The 22,292-nt window shown below is 34.3% G+C and overlaps 2 protein-coding genes across 5 annotated transcripts; both read left to right on the top strand.

Annotated features, from left to right (window-relative positions):
• Positions 1-1,223: 1,223 nt before the first annotated feature.
• usf1 (upstream transcription factor 1) lies at positions 1,224-6,502 on the top strand. Of its 4 annotated transcripts, none has more exons than XM_073817246.1 (11): positions 1,224-1,281; positions 1,710-1,774; positions 1,861-1,910; positions 2,063-2,178; positions 2,770-2,883; positions 2,975-3,125; positions 3,241-3,295; positions 5,221-5,279; positions 5,367-5,461; positions 5,556-5,684; positions 5,934-6,502. In XM_073817246.1, the coding sequence occupies exons 2-11, from the start codon at positions 1,767-1,769 to the stop codon at positions 6,021-6,023; spliced, it is 867 nt and encodes a 288-aa protein (XP_073673347.1). In that variant the 5' UTR covers positions 1,224-1,281; positions 1,710-1,766; the 3' UTR covers positions 6,024-6,502. The 4 variants fall into 4 exon arrangements, with proteins under 4 accessions (XP_073673347.1, XP_073673345.1, XP_073673346.1 ...); XM_073817244.1 differs by having other exon boundaries at positions 3,241-3,328; XM_073817245.1 differs by having other exon boundaries at positions 2,063-2,208.
• Positions 6,503-6,755: 253 nt separating this feature from the next.
• On the top strand, positions 6,756-22,106 carry gkup (glucuronokinase with putative uridyl pyrophosphorylase). The gene is made up of 23 exons (XM_073817242.1): positions 6,756-8,172; positions 8,353-8,459; positions 8,557-8,601; positions 9,145-9,298; positions 10,140-10,211; positions 10,483-10,571; positions 12,609-12,765; positions 12,872-12,949; positions 14,669-14,760; positions 14,842-14,947; positions 15,027-15,106; positions 16,218-16,286; positions 16,386-16,446; positions 16,567-16,583; positions 16,814-16,871; positions 16,969-17,061; positions 17,147-17,207; positions 19,069-19,182; positions 19,262-19,319; positions 19,447-19,515; positions 19,630-19,693; positions 19,835-19,906; positions 21,354-22,106. Exons 1-23 carry the CDS (start codon positions 8,116-8,118, stop codon positions 21,438-21,440), a joined length of 1,860 nt encoding a protein of 619 aa, XP_073673343.1. The 5' UTR covers positions 6,756-8,115; the 3' UTR covers positions 21,441-22,106.
• Positions 22,107-22,292: the final 186 nt, after the last annotated feature.

Here is a 22,292-nt window from a genome sequence, read left to right as displayed (position 1 = left end):
TTATTCATTTACTAATTTTTTTTAGAAAATGACAGATTGTTTTGTTAAATAAGACTCTTATTTCTCAGCTGGGATCGTGTAAAGCCATTTGAAGCTGCACTGAAACTGCAATTTGAACATTCAACCTGCTGATCCCCACTAAAGTCCACTATATGGAGAAAAATCCTGGGATGTTTTACTCACAAACCTTTTTTCTTTTTGAATGAAGAAAGAAAGACATGAACACATTGGATGACATGGGGGTAAGTAAATTATCAGTAAATTTTCATTCTGGAAGTGAACTTTTCCTTTAAGTGGTCTAATTTTCAGCAGTAAGAAAAAAGTGCCACAGTTACGGTATATATAATATGAGAACACCTGTAGTTCGGAAGAAAAATATAATTACATTTTCAGAATTTTACACATATTTAACTGTTGTTTCACAGAAATAAAAATTACACAGTCTTTAAGGGGGGATTTTCCTCCCCTCTTGCTTAATTAAAAATAACAAATGGAACCTTTTTGTAAAGTGTTACCATATTTTGACACTTTAAAAGTTACAGCTTGAATGGAAATGGCACACAATAAAACAATTTGAGCACACACACGATATTAAGCTTACATTGATTTTTCTTTGTTTTCTTCACGTCTTATTTCACATCAATCATTGTTACTTTTGTCTCCTAAAAGGAAAATACTGTTTGCTGCGATGGAATTAATTTTGTTTAAATGTATAATTTTCACACAATATCGAAACTGACTCCTTATTTCACTCTTTAATTAATTTTAAGCATGTAATAATTCATATTTGTGCGATGGATTTTCATACTATACTACAGAAAGTAAAATAATATAAATAAACAATCAGTATTTAATAAACAGTAAAAAGAATATAAAATGATCTTGTGATTTTTATATAACAACACGAAGTCAGTTGTCCCATAGATATATATACTGAACGTATCTATCTGAGTTGTCCGACAAGGGATCGAACCCTCAGCGCCATCTAGCGTTTGTCTTCAGATATAAGTTCCATTTTGACACTCAAATTTGGACTCAAACATTTGTACGTGAAATGTACATCTGTTATTAAATTTTAGGTCGATTCGCTGCACGGCCGTAGCTCATGGTTTACTTCCCTACATAACAATTACACCTGTACACTGTTTTTACAGTCCTTATACAAGTTCCTTAAAACCATTGGGATACTACTGCTACTGGAGTCGACTCTGTGCGCATGCGCAGAAGCGAACCGCTCCGGTTGCTCCCGTTGTAAGCAAGACGGTACAGGAACAGCAAACGGTGAGATATAAATAAAAACACATGTTTCTTTTGTATATTTCAACACCAATTTAATGATGTATATATGCAGGTGCAAGAGATTTATTAGTGTACGCGGTTTATTTAAAACACGTATGTTTTTTGTCTAAGCCTGCCGGATAGCACTGATAGCTAGCTAGCTAACAGAGTCAAATATAATCTCCATTTGTATGGATTAGAAAATCCTTTTGTATGCACAATTTAGTTAGCCTTGTGCAGCTAATATAATATTTATTTATTGTAAAATATTTATCGTGCATTACACAACCATGGTACTGATGTAAGGAGTGACTCCTGTTGGCCAGTTCTGTTAATAACTGTTAAAATGCGTATTTTATAAAGCACACACATACATATTTTCACAAATATTTTCATACTAATGTTTTTTACTATTGTTGCATCCAATACAGGTTTGATCAGGCAACAGGGAGTGAAGGCATTTTGCCTGTTACATACTGACTGTGGACATGAAAGGGTTGGTAGCAAGTAACTAAATAGTTCAATTATACAGTTCTGTCTTTTTGAACTACATATTTAATAATGCAAATGTTGTGTTTTCAGACAACAGAAAAGTTCTGAACCTGATGTCAATGTTTCAGTCCTTGAAGAAGGTATTATAACATTAAGCACGATGCAGAAATGCAAGTTTATTTTTAAATAAACAGTGAGAATTAATGTGTGTGTGTGTGTGTGTGTGTGTGTGTGTGTGTGTGTGTGTGTGTGTGTGTGTGTGTGTGTGTGTGTTTTTCCCTCTCTCTCTCAGGGGCAGTTGCTACTGCAGAGGACCCATCGGCAATCACAACTATTCAGTCTGCTTCTACTTTCTCCTCGGAGCAGCCAATTAAATATCTCTTCAAGACCGAGGGAGCTGGGGGGCAGGTAGGGGAGCTGTACCCTCCCTCAGGGCAGGTAGGAGATGGGGAGGAAGTGTTATATTCAAACCTGAGAACCCAGTGATGACAATGGAGAACAATTTTACAATGATATTTAGTGTTGTTTACCCAAAAATGACAATTCTGTTATTAATGACTCACCCTCATGTCGTTCCAAAACTGTAAGACCTTCGTTCGTCTTCAGAATACAAATTAAGATTATTTTTGATGAAATCCAAAAGCTTACTGATCCTTCATAGACAGCAGTGTAACCGAAATGTTCCCAGACAACAAATGTAGCAGGGACATTGTTCAGTTAGTCCATGTGATATCAGTGGTTCAACCAAAGATGAACGAAGGTATTGCGGGTTTGGAACAACATGAGGGAGATTAATTAATTACAGAATTGTCTTTTTTGGGTGAACTATCCCTTTAATACCAGGTTTAAATCCACCAAAATTGTTCCCATAGAGTGTTCCTCCTGATGACTATTCAGAAATATTTAGCAGCGATCTCTCTTTTTTCACTTTAGGTAGCTTCTACAAACAAGTGTAAGATTATGTTGCATAAAAACACTTATTTTTTACATTTTCCTCAGGTTACATATCGAGTAATCCAAGTCGCGGATGGACAGCTGGAAGCTCAAACCGACGGTGCAACAGCTGTTAGTGTAGTGACTGGGTTTCCTGCTACAACACAGCCTGTTACGCAGGTACAAATTGGCTTCGTGTTTTACCTGACGTCTGTGAATAAAATTGAACCTGATTACGCTTAATTTCAAATTATTTGCATATGTTTTTCAGGCTGTTTTCTCTCAGTCAGAAGGCTTGGAGGGTGATGGCACAGAAACCCATTACACATATTATCCTGCTACTATCTCAGATGCAACAGCTGGGACCATGGTGACTGGTGTTCAGGCCTCAGATGCTCTGCTTAGTCAAAGTGCTCCTGCAGGTACATGATTAAACCTTTTTTAGTATAAATGATAAATTTCAGTTTCAGTTGCAACACTTCTTTTGCAAGACAGCATGGGTTTTTGATGTTAATTTGTTTTTTGCTCCATCTTTAGGTCAGTTGTATGTTATGATGTCCCCGCAGGAGGTCCTTACCGGAGCCAACCAGAGGTCTATTGCACCTCGTACACAACCTTACAATGCGTAATGTTGCTTTTTAAGCCTTGTTTAAATCATTTCTCTTTTTAGTTATTGCTGTTGTGCTATCTTTATTTGCATTCTTTTTTAGTGACCACAAACAGTAATAAGAAATGAATTCAAATTAGTGAACTCAATTTATTATTTTGATGTCAGTATAAGTATGCCATAAGGCTATTTTATATTAAACTATAAAAGCTGCCAGTTAAAAGTTTGGAATAAATAATATTTTTGTATTTTTGGAACAAATTCTTAAATCAAGGTTGCATTTGTTTGCTTGAACTGTTTTTTAGTATATTATAAATATTATTCCTGTGATGCAAAGCTGAATCTTCAGCATCATTACTCCAGTCTTCAGTCACATGATACTTCAGAAATCATAATCTGCTGATTTGCTGCTCAAGAAATATTTCTTCTTATTATCAGTGATTAAAACAGCCGTGCCGCTTAATATTTTTGTGGAAACCGTGATATTAGGACTATAATAATTGATAAGTGAGCACCAAATCAGCATATTATAATGATTTCTGAAGGATAATGTGAAACTGAAGTGAAGTCTGTAGCAATTTAAATTGTATTGTAAGTAATATCAGATAATATTAATCAGATACAGTTGAAGTCAAATGTTTACATACACCTGGCAGAATCTGCAAATTGAATAAGATACATTACATAAAAGACATTTATATATTATCCACAAGAGAGAATAATAGTTGATTTATAAAAATGATCCTGTTCTAAAGCTTACATACACTTGATTCTTAATTCCTGCTTTGTTACCTGAATGATCCACAGCTGGGGTTTTGTTTTTTTAGTGGTAGTTGTTCATGAATCCCTTGTTTGTCCTGAACAGTTAAACTGGCCAGTGTTCTTCAGAAAAATCCTTCAGGTTTCACAAATTATTTGTTTGTTTGTTTGTTTTTTTAGCATTTTTGTGTATTTGAACCCTTACCAACAACAACTATATGATTTTGAGATCCATCTTTTCACACTGAGGACAACTGATGGACTTGTATGCAATTATTACAGAAGGTTCAAACGTTCACTCATGCTCAAGAATGAAAAACAATGCATTAAGAGCCTGGGGCTGAAAACTTTTGAATTGAGTTGTTTACATTTTTGATATTTTGTCTAAATATATATATTTTTTCATTAAGCACTGCCTTTCAGAAGCTACAGAAGATACTTTAATGTTCCCCAGAACACAAAGTAAGTTACATATACCCTGATTATTTAAATAAAAAAAGTTTTCACCCCCCTCCCCCAGCTCTTATTGCATTGTGTTTCCTTCTAGAGCATCAGTGAGTGTTTGAACCTTCTGTAATAGTTGCATATGAGTCCCTAAGTTGTTCTTATTGTGAAAAGATGTCAAAATCAATACAGTCACTGCCGGAAAGGGTTCAAATACACAAAAATGCAGAAAAACCAGGAAGAATTTGTTCTGAAGAACAGTGGGCAGTTTAACTGTTCAGGACAAACAAGGGACCAACAAGGGGTCTATTTTATAAATTTATAAAATTTTATAAAATGATTTTCTCTTTTGGACTATACTGTATGTAAATGTCTTCTGTGTGAGATATCCTATACAGGTCAGTACTAAATAAAAAATAACATGCATTTCATATGATCCCTCTTATTTCGCTAAAATAATTAACATTTTGATTCTACAAGGTGTATGTAAACTTTTGACTACAACTGTAAATGCAACTTTTTGAGCATAAGAGGCTCATTTCAATACAGAATAAAGAAAATCTTAATTATTCCATTTTTGACCTGTAGTGTACTGTGTGTTTAAATGATCTGTTGGCTGAACATGTGAATTAATGTATTAGCGTAGAAACAAAATGAACCCAAGAAACTTAAACATTTGTTGTAACATACTTTTTAAATATTTGCAGTAAGACAGACGGGCCAAGGACTTCAAGAGATGAGAAAAGGCGAGCTCAGCACAATGAAGGTACTGTAACTGAAATAAAATGATTCAAATTTACATACGGTTAGTTGTGTAAGTTATTTGCAGTTAATTATTTCCAAACCACTACAGTTGAGCGAAGACGTAGAGACAAAATTAACAACTGGATTGTTCAGCTCTCCAAAACAATTCCAGACTGCACCATTGATTCCACTAAAACTGGACAGGTATGTGTCAGTGTTGTGACAATATAATTGTGCAGGAAGTATAATTGTGAAGGAAAGTGGATTATATCTAATTTTGCTGTTGTGTGTAAACCAGAGTAAGGGTGGGATCCTATCAAAGGCCTGCGATTACATTCAGGAGCTGCGACAAAGTAACAGCCGGTTAGGAGATGAACTGAACAGCCTTGACAGGTTGAAGATGGATAACCAGCTGTTACGGCAAGAGGTATATTACTGGGTCCAGCAGTAAAATAGGCTTACAATAGGCTTCATATGCACTTGAATTATCATTTTGATCCTGGTTTTTATTTTACAGTAAACCAGAAATAATTAACTCATAATTAAATCTCAAAATGAATATGGCAAAACCAATATCAGCTAGAAAGGTTTAGGCTATATGTGGATATCTATAACTTTCTTTAGTGTTTTATTTCTCTTTTTTGTGTTAATCTTATTGTTTTTTTTTTTTTTTAAGGTGGAAGATTGGAAATCTAAGAATCAAATTTTGAGGAGCCAGCTTCGGCAACATGGCATAGTTGCAGCAGCGAGTGCAGATCCCCAGTGAAGAGTTCAAAGGACATTGGAGTATTGGAAATTTAGATCAAAAAACATTCAGTGCAGGAGATTCAACTTTCTGATGTTTTTAAACAACCCTGAACAATGCAGGACTTACATAATGCAGTATTCAACATACTGGTGATGATTCTCCATTGGGATCTTGCCTTATGTACATATTTTATTTTTTTGTGTGTGTCCCTCATACTTTCATGTTATTTAGCATTATTTTTTATGTACCAAGACAGGTCAGAAAAACTTGTTTATTTTGTACTGTTACTTCTTAACTTTGTGGACATTATTAATGTTAAATCTTTGTGTTATGAATACATTTTCACATATTTCATACTTTTTTTCAGGTTTAGGTTTTGTCTAAATAATGAGCATGTCAAATAGCTGCCTGTTAATTGACAATTTACAAAATGGTCATAGTAGATTTCACTATGCAGAATACTTAAATAACACATTTCTTCAGAACACTATTCTCTAGATTCTGGTCTAAGAGTGTTTTATGTTGAATGCCTCAGGTTCCACAAGTATATGTTGTTATGTCTTCTTAAGCTTTTTAATTTGCCAAATATTTAGAAATTGACAGAAATAGACAAACTATCTCCCATTTCTGAAGACATTCTTGTCTGTTTTTGTTTTATACCAAATATTTGGAAATCCTTAAGACTGCAAAACTCAAGGCTCATGCAGCAATGTAGACCTTCCTCTATCAGCATGAACCAATGGCAGGCCATTTTAACATTACTTCAGTAGTGAGTAGTGTTTTTGCCAATTTTACTAGTAACTGTTTATCAGATACTAGTATGCATTTATTCTGACATTAGTATTTATCCCAATGGTGGCTACTGTATTTACACTTATTCATCATGTACTAGTACTTATTTCTTTGCAACTAGTTACCCTCACAAAAGTGACTTTCATTTTTATTGCTAACAGATTTTACCATCTGTGGTTCAGATTTCCAATATTTACTTCCAAGGCCCTGTTTTGCACTAGTGCATTTTTGTTTTAAAATGGTGTTTTAAAATGAAAACGATCCTCGTCTACACAGGAACGTTTCAGAAACAATATCCGTCCACACCACTCAACCGAAAATGCATGTCACATGACCATTCATAATGAGCATGATGTTACTGTGTATATAGTCGTCAAGGGTATCCATAATTTTCAAAAGTGTCTGTTTTGGTCTATTTACACTAAAACGCAACCCCGAAGTTTTCAAACTAAAACAGGGTCTGCAGCATTTTCAAAAGTCTCCAATTTTTTTGAGCTTTGAAACATCTGAGTTGTGTAAACATAAGCGTAGCAAAAGTGATGTGTTTTAAAATGAAAACGCAGTAGTGTAAACTTAGCCTAATTAGTGTGCTTTTTACTTGAACTTTTTCAGTTGCTTAAGCTACATATTTTACTAGTTATTACTAGTATCTATTCTGGGTTCCTAGCACTTATTCAGCATAGATAATGTATTAGATACTAGTGTTTATCTCAGTTGATTAACAAAAGGTTGCCATTACTAGGTTGCATAGTCATTACTTATTAAAAGCTCATAACCAGTGAAAAACTATTACTAGTAACATATTTTATGTCTATTAAATAAGCACAAGTATTTATATACTAGTCACTATTAGATTACTTGCTAGTAATTAAAAATAAATAATAGTATCCAGCTTATTTTTGTCATATGAGTGGGCGCAGCCATTTGTAAATTTGATGGGTCTGGCTTCTCAAATCTGCTCGTTTTTCTGCTTGATATTGTAAATTGGTGTGTCTTATCATATTATTTTAGTATTGTAGTGCAAACTGTTTTACTGTTTACTTATTATTCCTGTTATAGCGGCTAATGAACTGGAAGTCTCATCTATAGGCTTACTTTGCGTTAAGAATAAGGTGAACAAACAAAATTAAATGTTAAAACGGCTTGCCACATTACAAATGAAATTATGAGCCTGTTTCTTTAAGAATTTGCAGGGTTTCCGGTGACGTGAGTTACTTCACGCTTATAACTGTGTTATTAGTTGCACTATGGACTTTTCGCAGAGCCTGTGATGGAAAGATTATGTGTTGCTATTTCAAATATATAATAAGCCAGAACAATGATTTGCATATTGTTAGTTGCAGGGCACGGCACCATTTTAGAGACACAGATCAAGGTAAATAATAATTTCTGAACTTTGTATGGTTTTGCAACCAGCACTTATGCAGACTTTAATGCTACGTTATAAGTTTACATTCAAAACAAGACAGAAAAGAGAAGGAGAAAGTGTGCTACGCATAAGAATAGGTTTGCAATTAAATGCTAAGCTTCACTAAACTTGTCTCTGTATCGCAAGAGTGATGTTACAGGTCTGTATGCTCATCTGACCGGTGTGCCAAAAGCTCTGTTACCTGGAGTCGGAGGAAAGAAAATATTGGATTTCTGGTGGGAAACCGTCAACACGTGAGTCATTATATTTGTTGTACTGTACTGTTAGCATAATTGTGAAAGGTGTTTTCCGGGCAATCTAATGCAATACAGTGTTTACCCTCTCACTTAGGCGCCAGCTCTTCAGTGAAGTCTATTTGGTTACGAATGCTGATAAGTAAGTCCTATTTTGCTGTCATTTGTCATTCATGACCTTTGTGTGTGTGTGTGTGTGTGTGTGTGTGTGTGTGTGTGTGTGTGTGTGTGTGTGTTTGTATGTGTGTGCAGTGTTTGTTTTCTTTTGTGTAAATAAGGGCAGTAGGTGTGGTTTCCTTTTGATGTTTAGGATACACAATAGCAGCCATTAAAGGGATAGTTCAAGCAAAATGAAAATTCTGTCATTAATTACTTATCCTCATGTCGCTCCAAACCTGTGAGACATACACAAATTAAGATATTTTTGAAGACATCCGAGAGCTTTTTGATCCTGCATAGACAGCAAGGGTCCTACAGTGTTCAAGTTCCGGAAAGGTACCAAGAACACAAACAAAATAAATCATAATTTATATATCTTAATTTGTGTTCTGAAGGCGAACAACAGTCTAACAGGTTTGGAACAACATCAGCATAATAATTAAGGACAGAATTTTCATTTTTGGGTGAACTATCCCTTTAAGATTATTTCAGATTGTGTATTTTTTCAAAATTGTGTTAATTTCAGATACAAACACTATGAACGGTGGGCAACAGCAAATGACTTTCCAGTGGAGAATGTTGTGAATGATGGCAGCACTACTTTGGACGACAGACTCGGGGCTGTCGCAGATCTTGAGTTGGCCATCCGAAGCCGACAGCTACAAGATGACATCATAGTGGTATGGGCTTTTTCCAGACCCTATTCCGTTTGACCAAAAAAATTAAATTCTACTGAAAATGTACTCACCCTCAGATCATCCCAGATGCAGATGAGTTTGTTTTTTCATCGGAATGGATTTGGGGAAACATTTAATCACTTGCTCATCAATGGATCCTCTGCAGTGAATGGGTGCCATGAGAATGAGAGTTCAGAATGCTGATAAAAGCATCACAATAATCCACAAGTAATCCACACAAATCCAGTCTATTGATTAATGCCTTATAAAGTGAAAAGATACAAATCTATCAAAAATGCATTTAAGTTACCAAAAAATGAGTGCATAATCTATAATAATGCTTCCATCTGCTCTTGTTCTCTCCCATCAAAATCCAACATGTTTTTTAGCGCTTTTTCAAACTGTTTTTGCTTTTAAGCGGCTTCTGATCTGTTCATACAGTATTTGTTTTCTGATTCAGGCGAGACCACTTTTTCACTGGAGAAATCAATATTGTAGAATAGAGCCTCTATTAAAAACATATGAACATTGTTTGAACATTGTGATGATGGATTTGTTTATTACAAAAAACAGCTGGAGCCGTGTGGATACTTGTGGATAACTGTGATGTTTGGACTCTCATTCTGACGGCATCGATTCAATAAAAAAGATACATTGGTGAGCAAGTGATGCAATGCAAAATTTCTTCAGATCTGTTCTGATGAAGAAACAAACTCCTCTATAATTTCATTTTGGATGGCCTGAGGGTGAGTGAAGTTTGAGCAGATTTTCATTTTTGAGTTATTATTCTTTTAAATCTTAAATTTGAGTGGCTGTTTTCAGAATTCACATTTTGCATTTGCAGATAGCAGGAGACATGCTTTGCGCCGATCAGAACTTTGATATTGCACAAGTCATTCGCTTTTTCAGATCTAAGGTAAGAGTCAAATTGATTGTGTTGTTACAGGTTTATTCTAGTGGGTGAGATGTCATACACAGTGACCCAACTAGGTTCATACTGATTTGTACTTTCCTGTTTGCGCCATATCCAGTTATTACCGTATTTACTGTATGCTAAAACTGCACACATGCAGCTGTGTTTATTCTCATTCATCACTATTTCATCTGTTTCCACTCATGTACCTTGTTGAAATAATTTGTATAATTCATACTCAATTGTAATTCTCATTACCTATTTGATTCTTCAGCCTGGAGAACTTGCTATATATTATGAGCTGGAGTCAGGAGAAAAGAGTTACACCAGAGGAATTGTTGAAGTTTGTCCAAACACCCATCGGTGAGACATGTCACATTGTTGTGATTTTCAGGGAAAAAGCACCCTCTGATATGATACAGTGCCTTGCAAAAGTATTCATACCCCTTCATTTTTTTTTCACGTTTTGTTGCAGCATTATGTTAAACTGCTTTAAATTAGTTTTTCCCCACATCAATTTACAATCCATACACCATAATAATGACAAAGCAAAAAACAGATTTGCAAATTTTACAAATGTATTAAAAATAAAACACTGAAATAAGCACATTGCATAAAAGTATTCATAGCCTTAACTCAGTACATAGTTGAAGCACCTTTACAGCCTCAAGTCTTTTTGGGTATGATGTGACAAGCTTTGCACATCTGCATTTGGCAATTATCTGCCATTATTTGCCTCACCTTTTCACCTCTCAAGCTCTGTCAGCTTGGATGGGGGCTGGCAGACATTTTCTAGAGTTCTAGTTGTTCCAATCATCCTCCATTATGTATAATGGAGGCTACATGCTTCTGTGAACCTTCAATGCAGCAGATTTTTTTCTGAACTCTTCCCTAGATCACTGCCTTAACGCAAGTCTGTCACTGAGCTCTACAGGCAGTTATCTTGACCTCAGGACTTGGTTTTGCTCTGATATGCATTTCACAGACGTGTGTGCCTTTCTAAATCAGACTCATTCAAATGAATTTGCCAAAGTTTAACTCCACTCGAAGTGAAGTAACTAGAAGCAATATGAATGCTCCTGAGCTAAATTTCGAGTGTCCCAGAAAAGGCTATGAATACTTATGCAACAGGATCTTTTCAGTTTTTTATTTCTAATAAATTTGCAAAGTTGTTACAAACCTGTTTTGTGCTTTGTCATTATGGTGTATGAGATGTAGATTGATGTGGAAAAAAAAGTAATTTAAAGCAGTTTAACATAATGCTGCAACAAAACAAAATGTGAAAAAAATGAAGGGGTATGAATATTTTTGCAAGGCACTGTATACAATTAGCTAAGCTCAGCAGGTTATTTATACTTTTTTTTTATTTGGCCATAATCATGAAATCTTGACATCAAAAATCACAATAACCAAGCTAACTAGATTTTTCTGTCTTTCTTTTCTTTTTTAAAAAAAATTATCATTTAGAGTTCCATGCCAGTTTTTGCACTCTAAATTATAGAGTTTAGTATGGAAGCCCATTTCTGCTGCTGAATAAAAAATAAAAAAGGTAATTGCAATAGTTTGTATCTCGCAATTCTTATTTTTTTTCTCAGAATTGTGAGACATAAACTCAAATTTGCAAAAGTGAGTCATACAGTGCAATTTGGAAAGGGAAAAAAAGACTGATGTGTTGTCAGAAATGCGAGTTTATCTCTCACAATTCTGACTTAATAACTCACAATTGAAAAAGAAAATCTTTTTCAGCCAGAATCATGGGTTTATGTCTCGCTTTTTTGACATAATTTTTTAGAATTATGACTTTATTTCTCAGAATTGCGAGTTTCTGAAAAAAATTCTACATTTCTGAAAAAAAAAAAAGTCAGAATTGTGAGATAAAAAGTCGCAATGACCTTTTTTATTATTTTTTATTCGATGGTGGAAACGAGCTTCCATAGTTTAGTCTGTTGAGTATGTCATAGAACGGAAATATGTTTTTGGAATTTTAAAGTGCATGTTGACCGATGGATACGAAACTACACAGAATACATAACCATTGAATATAAACATACCTAAAAATAGTACCTGGAAAAACATCTGACAGATATCTGTTTATGTTTATTTACTGTATATGCATACAATTAGACATGTATGAAATTATTGTCATTTTAAAAAGCGACCATTAAGTGGAAGTCTTTTTTTAAAGTTTAAGCAAGCTGTGTCCTATCCTAGAGGATTCTGCAGAGTTTAGCTCCAACTTACCTACTTGGAAGATTGCAGTAATTCTAAAGACTTTGGTTATTTCAGGTGTGTTTAATTGTTTTTGGAGCTCATTTCTGCAGGGCAGTGGCCTTCCAGGTAGAATTGGATGTTCCTGGTTTAAGCATTTATTACAAGCCTCTAAACTTGTGCTCATAACAGGGTCATGCGATTCCTTGAAAAGCCTCAGGAGGGTATCACCGCTTCTCGTCTGGCCAGTGTGGTGTTCTACTGCCTGCGCAAAGAGTCCTTACCGCACATCTCTGAATTCCTCATTCAACACCCAGACGTTAATGATAAAACCTTTGGCAAGTTTTGGGTCAGTGTTTAAATTATCTTTGAATTTCAAAATGTAAAGCATCAAGGCTTTGTTTTGTGTGACTTCAGATGTAATGTTAATTTTATTAGAACTTTCCTGATTGTAGGAATGGCTTATAAATGAGGAGAAAGTTCCTGTTTATGGGATGAAGTTACCAACAGGATTTCAACTAATTGGACAAGTGGTGAGTACAAATGTAGCATTATTTTGGATTAATCTTATGTATTTATATGACTTTACATATATATATTTGTGAAATGTAAGCTTGGGAAAGAAAGTTTTTGAAAGCCGTTTCTTATGCTCATTGTATACAGTAGGCTGCATGTATTTGATCAAAAGTCCTCATTTGACTCCAGTCTTCAGTGTTACATGATCTAGTGATGTATGTCTCGAGCCCGGTCTTGGTCTCGAGACCACTTTTACGTGGTCTCGGTCTTGTCACGGCCTTGACGGTCTTTGGTCTTGGTCTTGTCTTGGTCTCGGACCACTCGGTCTTGTCAAGGTCTCGCTGTGTCAGACCGTCATAGTGGTCGGAGATTTAGCAGTACTACACGCTCAAAAAAAAAAAAAAAAAAAACCTACACGCTCTAGAATCTTTGGTATCCAGGACAACACAACATTTGATAATGAAACATTAATATTTTGCGATCAAGCCAATATACTGGAGCTGCTTAATCGTTTAAGGATAGACATTCAAACACGCACGCGATCTCATTTGTAAATGACAACGCTTTCCCGTGTCTATTAAACCTTTGAAAAAGTCTTAGATTCAAATCTGTATTTGCACTGCCGCTAACAGAGAGAGCTGTCATCATGTTAATGTAAAAAAAACAGCTTCACAAACAGTCTTTTCAAATACCCAGTCATTCATATTATCACAGCAATATTCTGATTAAAGGTCATAGTTTGGATATAAACACTGATGTGATGTCTACGTTAGAAATTAAAACAGCACTTCATCTTTTGAAAGTGCTTCAAATAACGTTTGTGTCGATTGCATTGTTTCGCCACTAGATGGAAACAACTGTTAAAAAATGTATTTGTCAATGAATAGAGATTGAGTCAAAAATGCAGATTCATCCAGTGATGTTTTTGTGAGCAAGTCATTTATTCATTCAAACCACTTTTTCATAAATTTAATATAAAAAATTGGTGTGTTAAACATTCTATTTTAAATATAAATATTTATTACATTATTAATAATTCATTAAAATGAATTAAACACTTTTAAATAGACTGAAGCAATTAATATTTTGTCTCACATTATTTTGCTTAGTTTAGAATCTCTATTTAATCTAAAAAAAAACCTCAAACTAAAACTGAAACTAAACTATATAAAACCTAAATAGAAATGTGTTCACAATATAGAAACTAAACTAAAACTAAAAAAAAATGTTAATGAAACTAATAAAAACTAAACTAAATTTTATTGAAAATTTGAAAACTATACTAAAATAAAACACATTTAAAAAAGCTAAACTAAATTAGCCTTGGCTTCAATACTAGTCTGTTTTTTTTCTCCGGTCTCGACTTGGTATTGGTCTTGGTCTCGACTTGGTCTTGGTCTTGACATGGTCTGTCTTGGTCTTGGTCTTGGTCTTGTCTTGGTCTCGATACCTTCTTGGTAGTGTCTTGGTCTCGGTTTAGGCGGTCTTGACTACAAGTCTAACATGATCCTTCAGGAATCACTCTAAAATGCTGATTTGGTGCTCAAGAAACAATTCATATCATCTGTGTTGAAAGCAGTTGTCCTGCTTATTATTTTTTGCTGAAAATGATGAATAAATAACTGTCACTTTTGATTAATTTAATGCTTCCTTGCTGAATGCTAGTATGTAAGTAAATGTTCAAACATAAATTTTGTATTAATGCATTTTGAGTATTTTAACATCTGTTATTACAGGGTCTGTCTGATTACACAAAGTGGCTTGCACACTATTCTTCAAAGCCACAGCTGTCCCCATTTAAACCCATTACATGTCGCTCATATGCCAGGTCAGGCAGAACACATTAGTTATTTATCCACAAATGCCTACTTTTCATCATAACCATATGTTTCTGTGTGTTGATTCACAGGGTTGGACTCATGGGGAACCCATCTGATGGTTTCAATGGGAAAACTATTGCTATGAGCATCACTAACTTCTGGGCTGAGGTCACGCTCATGGAGAGCCAGGCTCTGGTAAATAAAAACAAATTGAAATGAGATGTCAATGACACAAGCAAAGCACTGTTCACTCATCTCACTGTATTTTTTCAAGGTCCTTCTACCTCATCCTCTGAACGACCCAACAGAATTCGGAAGCTTGCAGGATCTTTTTCGAATCAGCCGGAAAGAAGGGTTTGTCCAGTCATATACCAAGTGTTTGTTTATGATTTTTATTGCTTTGCTTTGCTAAAACAGTAGAACAGAAAAATATGGTTTGCAGATCCAGTTCACTTCTAGAATAAAAATGGCCTGCTGATTTACTCATCACCATGTCATCCAAGATGTTCATGTCTTTTTTTAAGGTTAAGGTTTTTGAGGAAAACATTCCAGGATTTTTCTCTATACAGTGGACTTAAATGGGGATCAACTGGTTGAAGGTCCAAACTAGTTTCAATGCAGCTTCAAAGGGCTCTACACGATCCCAGCCAAGGAATAAGAGTCTTATCTACCAAAATGATTGGTCTTTTTTTATATATTTAAAAAAAAAAAAAAACTTAACATACTTTTTAACCGCCAATTCTCATCTCACACTATGTGATACGCATTCGCAACTGCCGACTAGGTCGTTACTTTTTTACCTGTATCACACGTTGAGGTAGTGCACGATGAACATTTGTTGTTAAAAAGTATGTACTTTTTATTTTTTATTTTTTTAAATGATTGATCATTTCGCTATTCCTCAACTGGGATAGTGTAGAGCCCTTTGAAGCTGCATTAGAACTGCAATTTGGACCATCAACCCATTGACCACCATTGAAGTCCACTTTATGGTGAAAAATCTTGGAATGTCTGCCTCAAAAACCTTTGACTGGATGAACATCTTGGATGACATAGGTGAGTAAATTATAAGGAAATTTGTAGGGATGCACCGATACCAATCGGTCGATAAAGCTTGCGCGTTTTGTCAATAAAGCCGGTTCTGTAATCAGCAGTAAATGCCATCAGGTGCGTGATTTCACGTTGAGCCGTATATACTACACACAGCCGTTGTTTACCGACGAGCTGCGCATAGCAATGTTCATTATCAGTGTGAATGTGCGCAGCTCGTCTGTAAACAACGGCTGTGTGTAGTATATACGGCTCAACGTGAAATCACGCACCTGATGGCATTTACCGCTGATTACAGAACCGGCTTTACTGACAAAACGCGCAAGTTATCGACCGATACATATCGTGCATCCCTAGAAATTTGTATTCTGAAAGTGAACAAATCATATTATTTTTATTAATAATTATCTACCAGGTATCTGGGAGGTCTGAGACTTCTGCAAGCCACCTGTAAAAAGTTCTACCAGTTCTGCTCTGAACAAGGGTGAGATGCTGCAATCCATTCATAAACATAAGAATTCAACTTCAATTTTCTATTGAGACACTCATTTCTTTCTTTTATGCTGCTTTTTTTTGCGGACAGCATTGCTCTGTCCAAGCAGAACTTTACTCTCAAGTACGACACAAACATTCCTCGGCAAGTGGTAAGACTTTATATATATATATATATATATATATATATATATATATATGCAGCTGATTATCTAGAGTTAAAACTCTGTTTTGATGGAATAACTTTGTACTACATTTCTTTTGACTTTTAGGGTTTAGCTGGCAGTAGGTGAGTTGTGTGTTTACTACAAATCCAAATAAAGATTAACAGTCAGCTTCAAAAAAGCTTATTCGTGTCCTTTAAAAAATCATGTGATTTAGAGTCTATCATAATATATGATACTATTTAAGTTTAAATACACTTGATGTTTGATCTTGAAAGTGGATGCTTGATTTAAAACATTGTTATCAGTCAAATTTAAGTATTGTAAGATTACCACTTGGGTGTTTTCTGTACAGTGCGATTGTATCTGCCACCTTGAAGTGCCTGATGAAGTTCTACAACATCACAGACAATGTATGTTCAGCATTCATGAGTCAGTGGATTGATTTATAATTTAATTTTATGTTTAAATGAACTTTATAGCTTATAAATTGTTTTTATCATGGAACAGGATCTTCCTAAACCAATCAGAGCCAACTTCATTCTCAACGTAGAGACTGATGAGCTGTTCATCACAGCTGGTCTACAGGATCGAGTTGTGCAGGTGTGTATATTAATAATTATTTGACTCATCTGTCTTGCAATGTGTGGAACATGATTGTCTCTCTATTAACTTTCCAATACTGTAGGTCTATGAAGGCTTGGTTTACATGGACTTCAACAAACAGCTGATGGATGAGCGGGGTTATGGTACTGTTTTTGAACCTAAATGGTAACACTTTATAATAACCTTCAGTTGTAAGTCTTTTATAAGTGATTAGTTAATGATGAAATAATAATTTTACAAAACATTCACAAATGATTATTAAGTGATATGCTAACAATTTGTGTATGTTTTGTTAATTCATTTACAAGTCATTTACAAATTAATTTACAAGTAATTAGTTAATGATGAACTAATTATTTACAAAACATGACTATGTGTTAATAAATGATTAATAAGTAATATGTTAATTTTATCGTAAGTACTATGCTAATGATTTACCCATCTGTCGTAAATTATCTGAAAAATGGCATATCATGAAATAATCAAACAGATCCTTAGTAAATGGTTAAAAATTACTAGTTAACCCCTTAACTGTCACCCCCATTTTTTAAGTTTATCCAAACTTAAATTGTAATTCATCAACACTTTGGATCTAAGGTAGGTCTCTTTTTAAACAAAGCAATCAGCAGATTACTGCAGAAGCAGAATTAAAAAAAAGTATTAACAAATTACAGAAGTTTAAATTTACTGTAAAGGTAATACGCTGTACAATTTTTATTATATTTTATATAAAATACATATTGTACATAACAGGTTTTATCCTAAATGTGATATCAGTTTGAAGTCTTACATCTAAATAAGTTATTCCAAATTTGAAGTTGATATGAAAAAATTGAGGTTCCTGTGAAAGTTTGTTTAGGGTGTTATAAAATACTAAATAACCTTATATAATTCATCCACTACATGGTGCATAGTGCATTAGTGCATAAGTACATAGTGAATAAGTGCAGAGTATATAGTGCGTCATTTGGGGCGCAGCTCATGTTTGCCAGAGAAGACATCTTTACCCTCACCAGTCAGCCCTTACATTGCAGTACACACTTCAAAGTATTCAAAAGCTGTTGAATAAATAATGAATAAATCATTTACAAATCTTTCTGCATCCCCTAATCTAAAGTGTAAACTACTCATCAGTTGTAAATGTTTTACAAACCTGCCGGTTCCAGGTTGTGTGGGCATCAGGTGGGTATACACACTGGGTGAAAGACCTTTGAAAAATGAGTAAAACATTTACAACTGATGAATTGTTTACACTTTAGATTAGGGGATGCAGAAAGATTTGTAAATGATTTATTCATGATGCGATCTTCGGCGAAGGATAAACATTTAAATGATTGATATTTTAATTATTTTTAAGTGACAAATAATATATTAACTAGTAACATATTAACCACTTACTAAAGATCTGTTTGATTATTTCATGATATGCTATTTTTTTTTAAGATAAATAACGACAGATTTGTAAATTGTTAGCCTATTACTTAATAATCATTTGTGAACGTATAATCATGTTTTGTAAATTATTAGTTCATCATTATCTAATCACTTGTAAATGTTTGAACTAATTGCTTGTAAATAACTTGTAAATGAATTAGCGAAATATACACAAATTGTTAGCATATCACTTATTAAACATTTATGAATGTTTTGCAAATCATTATTTTATCATTAACTAACCACTTATAAATGACTTACAACTGAACGTTATTATAAAGTGTCACCAAGTATTTTGTGCTCACCAGCATTTATTTGACAGAACAAAAAAGCAATATTGCAGAATTCTGTTATCATTTAAATAAGTCTATTTTCATATACTTTCAATTTATTCCTGTGAAGGCAAAGCTGAATTTTCAGCATCATCAGTCCAGTCTTCAGTGTTACATGATCCTTCAGAAATCATTCTAATATGCTAATTTGGCGCTCAAGAAACATTTCTTATTGTTATAAATGTTGAAAACTTAAATTTTATGATGCTTTACTTTGTCAAAATATGAATTTCTATAGGAGAGTACATTCCCTTGGACATGAGCGATCTTCCCTTGTTCTGGCTAGCCTATTTGAGCGATCCAAGTGATTCTGGACGGATTCACAGTAATGTTAGACAGCGCTGGTTGAACGGTAAGTCCTGCTTTATGTACTAGTTTGTGTTAACTGTAAATAAATAAAGCCTTTTGTAAGTCATTTCCTTTCTAAACAGGTGAATCTGCTGTTGTTGAAGCTATGAAATCATTTGCTGAACTCACAGATCAAGCCCGGTTGGTATATCTTAGAATATTTGTCTTTCAGTAATTGTAGTGTTACACTTTTCATGCTGTAGTAGCTTTACTGTGCATTCATGATAACAAGTGGTCAATGAAAAAGATGCTTTTCTTATCTATGCAGGGGTGCCTTTCAATGTAAAGACTGGCTCAGACTTGCACAGCTCATGGATGAAAACTTTGAGCTACGTCGGTATGATGCTTTTGTCCATCCGTCAAACTCAGACTGAGCTTAATAGAAGTTTGACTGCTTGTATTTAATACAATTTTATATATGCCATTGTTGAAGTTGCAATTTGTCCATCAGATCGGTGTATACTGATGGTTGTTTGGGCCCTGGAAGTCTGAAAATGGCACAGATTGCGAGACAGGTAAGTAAATGCATAATTTTCTAAAGATCTTGTAACTTGTACCTTGAGTTATTTCGAAAATGCACTACTAATGCTACTAGAAGTAATGTGACCTCCAGAAAACAAGCAGCACATCTAAAAGATTCTTTGTTGTCTGTGTAGTTTGGATCTGCAGTCAAATTGCCTGGCAGCGGCGGTGCTGTGGTTGGATTGTGTATGGATCCTGAGCGGCTGGTATAGTGGATCTTGTTTTTAATTTAATTAAATTTAAAAATGATTTGTCAATTACTGTAATTGGGGAAAAAACGTTCTGTCGCGATTCTGCTCAGAGCTGTTCATGTACTGTTGGAAATTGTATAAATAATCAATGTTTTTGCTTTAGATACACTTGAGGTCAAAAGTTTACATACACCTTGCAGATTGTGCAAAATGTTAATTATTTGACCAAAATAAGAGGGATCTTACAAGATGCATTTTATTTTTGATTTAGTACTGACCTGAATAAGATATTTCACATAAAAGACATTTACATATAGTCCACAAGAGAAAATAATAATTGAATATATACAGATGCCATTTTGAATTTGATGATCAGGGTAAATTTAACTTATTTTGTCTTCTGGGAAACGTAAATATCTTCTGTAGCTTCTGAAGGGCAGTACTAAATGAAAATAAAATATGATATTTAGGCAAAATAAGAAAAATGTACACATCTTCCATTCGTTCAAAAGTTTACACCCCTGGCTCTTAATGAGTTGTTTTTCCTTCTGGAGCATCAGTGAGCGTTTGAAACTTCTGTAATAGTTGCTCGGTTGTCCTCAGTGTGAAAAGATGGATCTCAAAATTGTACAATCATTGTTGGAAATGGTTCAAATACATAACAATGCTGACAAACCAAAGAATTTGTGGGACCTGAAGGATTTTTCTGAAGAACAGCGGGCAGTTTAAATGTTCAGGACAAACAAGGGACTCATGAACAACTATCACTAAACAAAAAAATAAACACAGCTGTGGATCATTCAGGTAACAACACAGTGTTAAGAATCAAGTGTATATAAACTTTTGAAAATGGTCATTTAAATTCAATTATTATTTTCTCTTGTGGACTATATTTAAATGTCTTTTATGTGAAATATCTTATTCAGGTCAGTACTAAATAAAAAATAACATGCATTTTGCATGATCCTTCTTATTGCTAAAAGAATTACCATTTTGCAGATTCTGTGTGTGTGTGTGTGTGTGTGTGTGTGTGTGTGTGTGTGTGTGTGTGTGTGTGTGTGTGTGTGTGTGTGTGTGTGTGTGTGTGTGTGTGTGTGTGTGTGTGTGTGTGTGTGTGTGTGTGTGTAAACTTTTGACCTCAACAGAACTAATTTTAATGTATTTGGTTTATAATTTAAGTAATTCTATATTTAGACATTATGAATACAAAATCATATCAAACATAAATATATGCTAGCGTTTGAGTTTGGTAGGATTTAAATTGTTTTTGAAAGAAGTCTCATGCTCACAATGGAATTGAATATAGTGTTGAATATTATTACAATTTAAAATAACTGTTTACTAGTTTAATGTATTTTAAAATGCACAAATTAGTGCTCAAGAAATGTTTTTTATATAGTCTTATTTAATATTACATAATATTGTTCCGTCTCAGTGTAAACATCTTGTGTTGTGCCACTAGGTGGAGATGAAGAGGGCTTTCCAAGAAGCAGGATGTGTGTTTTGCCTTATTGTGCCTTACGACCCATCAGAGCAGGGTCAAAACTGATCACTCCATAAAAGGTTTAATTGTGTTTGCCAGAAAGAAAAACATTCCTGTGTGATAGTCCACCCAAAAATAAAAATTCTGTCATCATTTACTCATCCTCATATCATTCCAAACATTCTGTGAAACATAAAATAAGATGTTTTAGCCATTTTTGTCAGTAAAATGATAAATCAATGGTAACCAACTTATTTGGTTCCTAATATTCTTCAAACTGTTTTCTGTCGTGTTCCACAAAAGAAAATACATTCATACAGAGGGTTGGAATGACTTGAGGGTAAGTAAATGATGACAGAATTTTTATTTTTGTGAGAACTATTTTTTTAAAGTTTGTCTTAAGTTTTGAGCTTGAGTTTAAATGAATTCAGTACTGTTTTCCAATTTCAGACTCATAAGCCACAGGTCATTGGTTAGCAGAAGGTGGGGCTCCAATTGTTGTACGTTTTGGATAGAAATGAGAAACAATTGACTTTGCAGTGGTAGCCTTTCACACCCATCCTGTTCTTGTGTCGTAAAGACATGTTTGTGCAGAGCTAAAAGTGTTTATTCCAGCTAGTAGACATGATTTTGAAGGTGTTGTTTAATAAAAAAAATATATATATTATAGTTCACACTACCAAGTATTTCTCCAGTTTTATCATATGTGAATAAATCATTTGACTTACTTTACATTAGTATTAAACATTAGTACCATACTTAAGTACGCAATGTTAATTTGTTTGTTATTGTAGATCATGTGTGACACAATAAACGGTAAAATGTAATCAGCCTTAACATTAAGACGATTCTGCAAAGGTTACTTATCGCTGTTTGACACTCATATTACTTGGGCTGTGTCTCAAAACCTCGTGACCT

The sequence above is a fragment of the Garra rufa genome, chromosome 14 (assembly GCF_049309525.1).
Source record: "Garra rufa chromosome 14, GarRuf1.0, whole genome shotgun sequence".
Lineage (NCBI taxonomy): Eukaryota > Metazoa > Chordata > Actinopteri > Cypriniformes > Cyprinidae > Garra > Garra rufa.
Note: the sequence above shows the minus strand (reverse complement) of the source record. Positions and strands in the feature narration are given on the sequence as shown.

Bases quoted from the DNA above. Each gene is read 5' to 3' on its own strand.
- gkup (XM_073817242.1), top strand. From the start codon at position 8,116: ATGATTTGCATATTGTTAGTTGCAGGGCACGGCACCATTTTAGAGACA. The intron at 12,950-14,668 runs GTGAGTACAAAT...CTGTTATTACAG, and splicing joins TTCAACTAATTGGACAAGTG to GGTCTGTCTGATTACACAAA. The intron at 14,761-14,841 runs GTCAGGCAGAAC...GTTGATTCACAG, and splicing joins ACATGTCGCTCATATGCCAG to GGTTGGACTCATGGGGAACC.
- usf1 (XM_073817243.1), top strand. The intron at 2,884-2,974 runs GTACAAATTGGC...TATGTTTTTCAG, and splicing joins CAACACAGCCTGTTACGCAG to GCTGTTTTCTCTCAGTCAGA. The intron at 3,126-3,240 runs GTACATGATTAA...CTCCATCTTTAG, and splicing joins TAGTCAAAGTGCTCCTGCAG to GTCAGTTGTATGTTATGATG.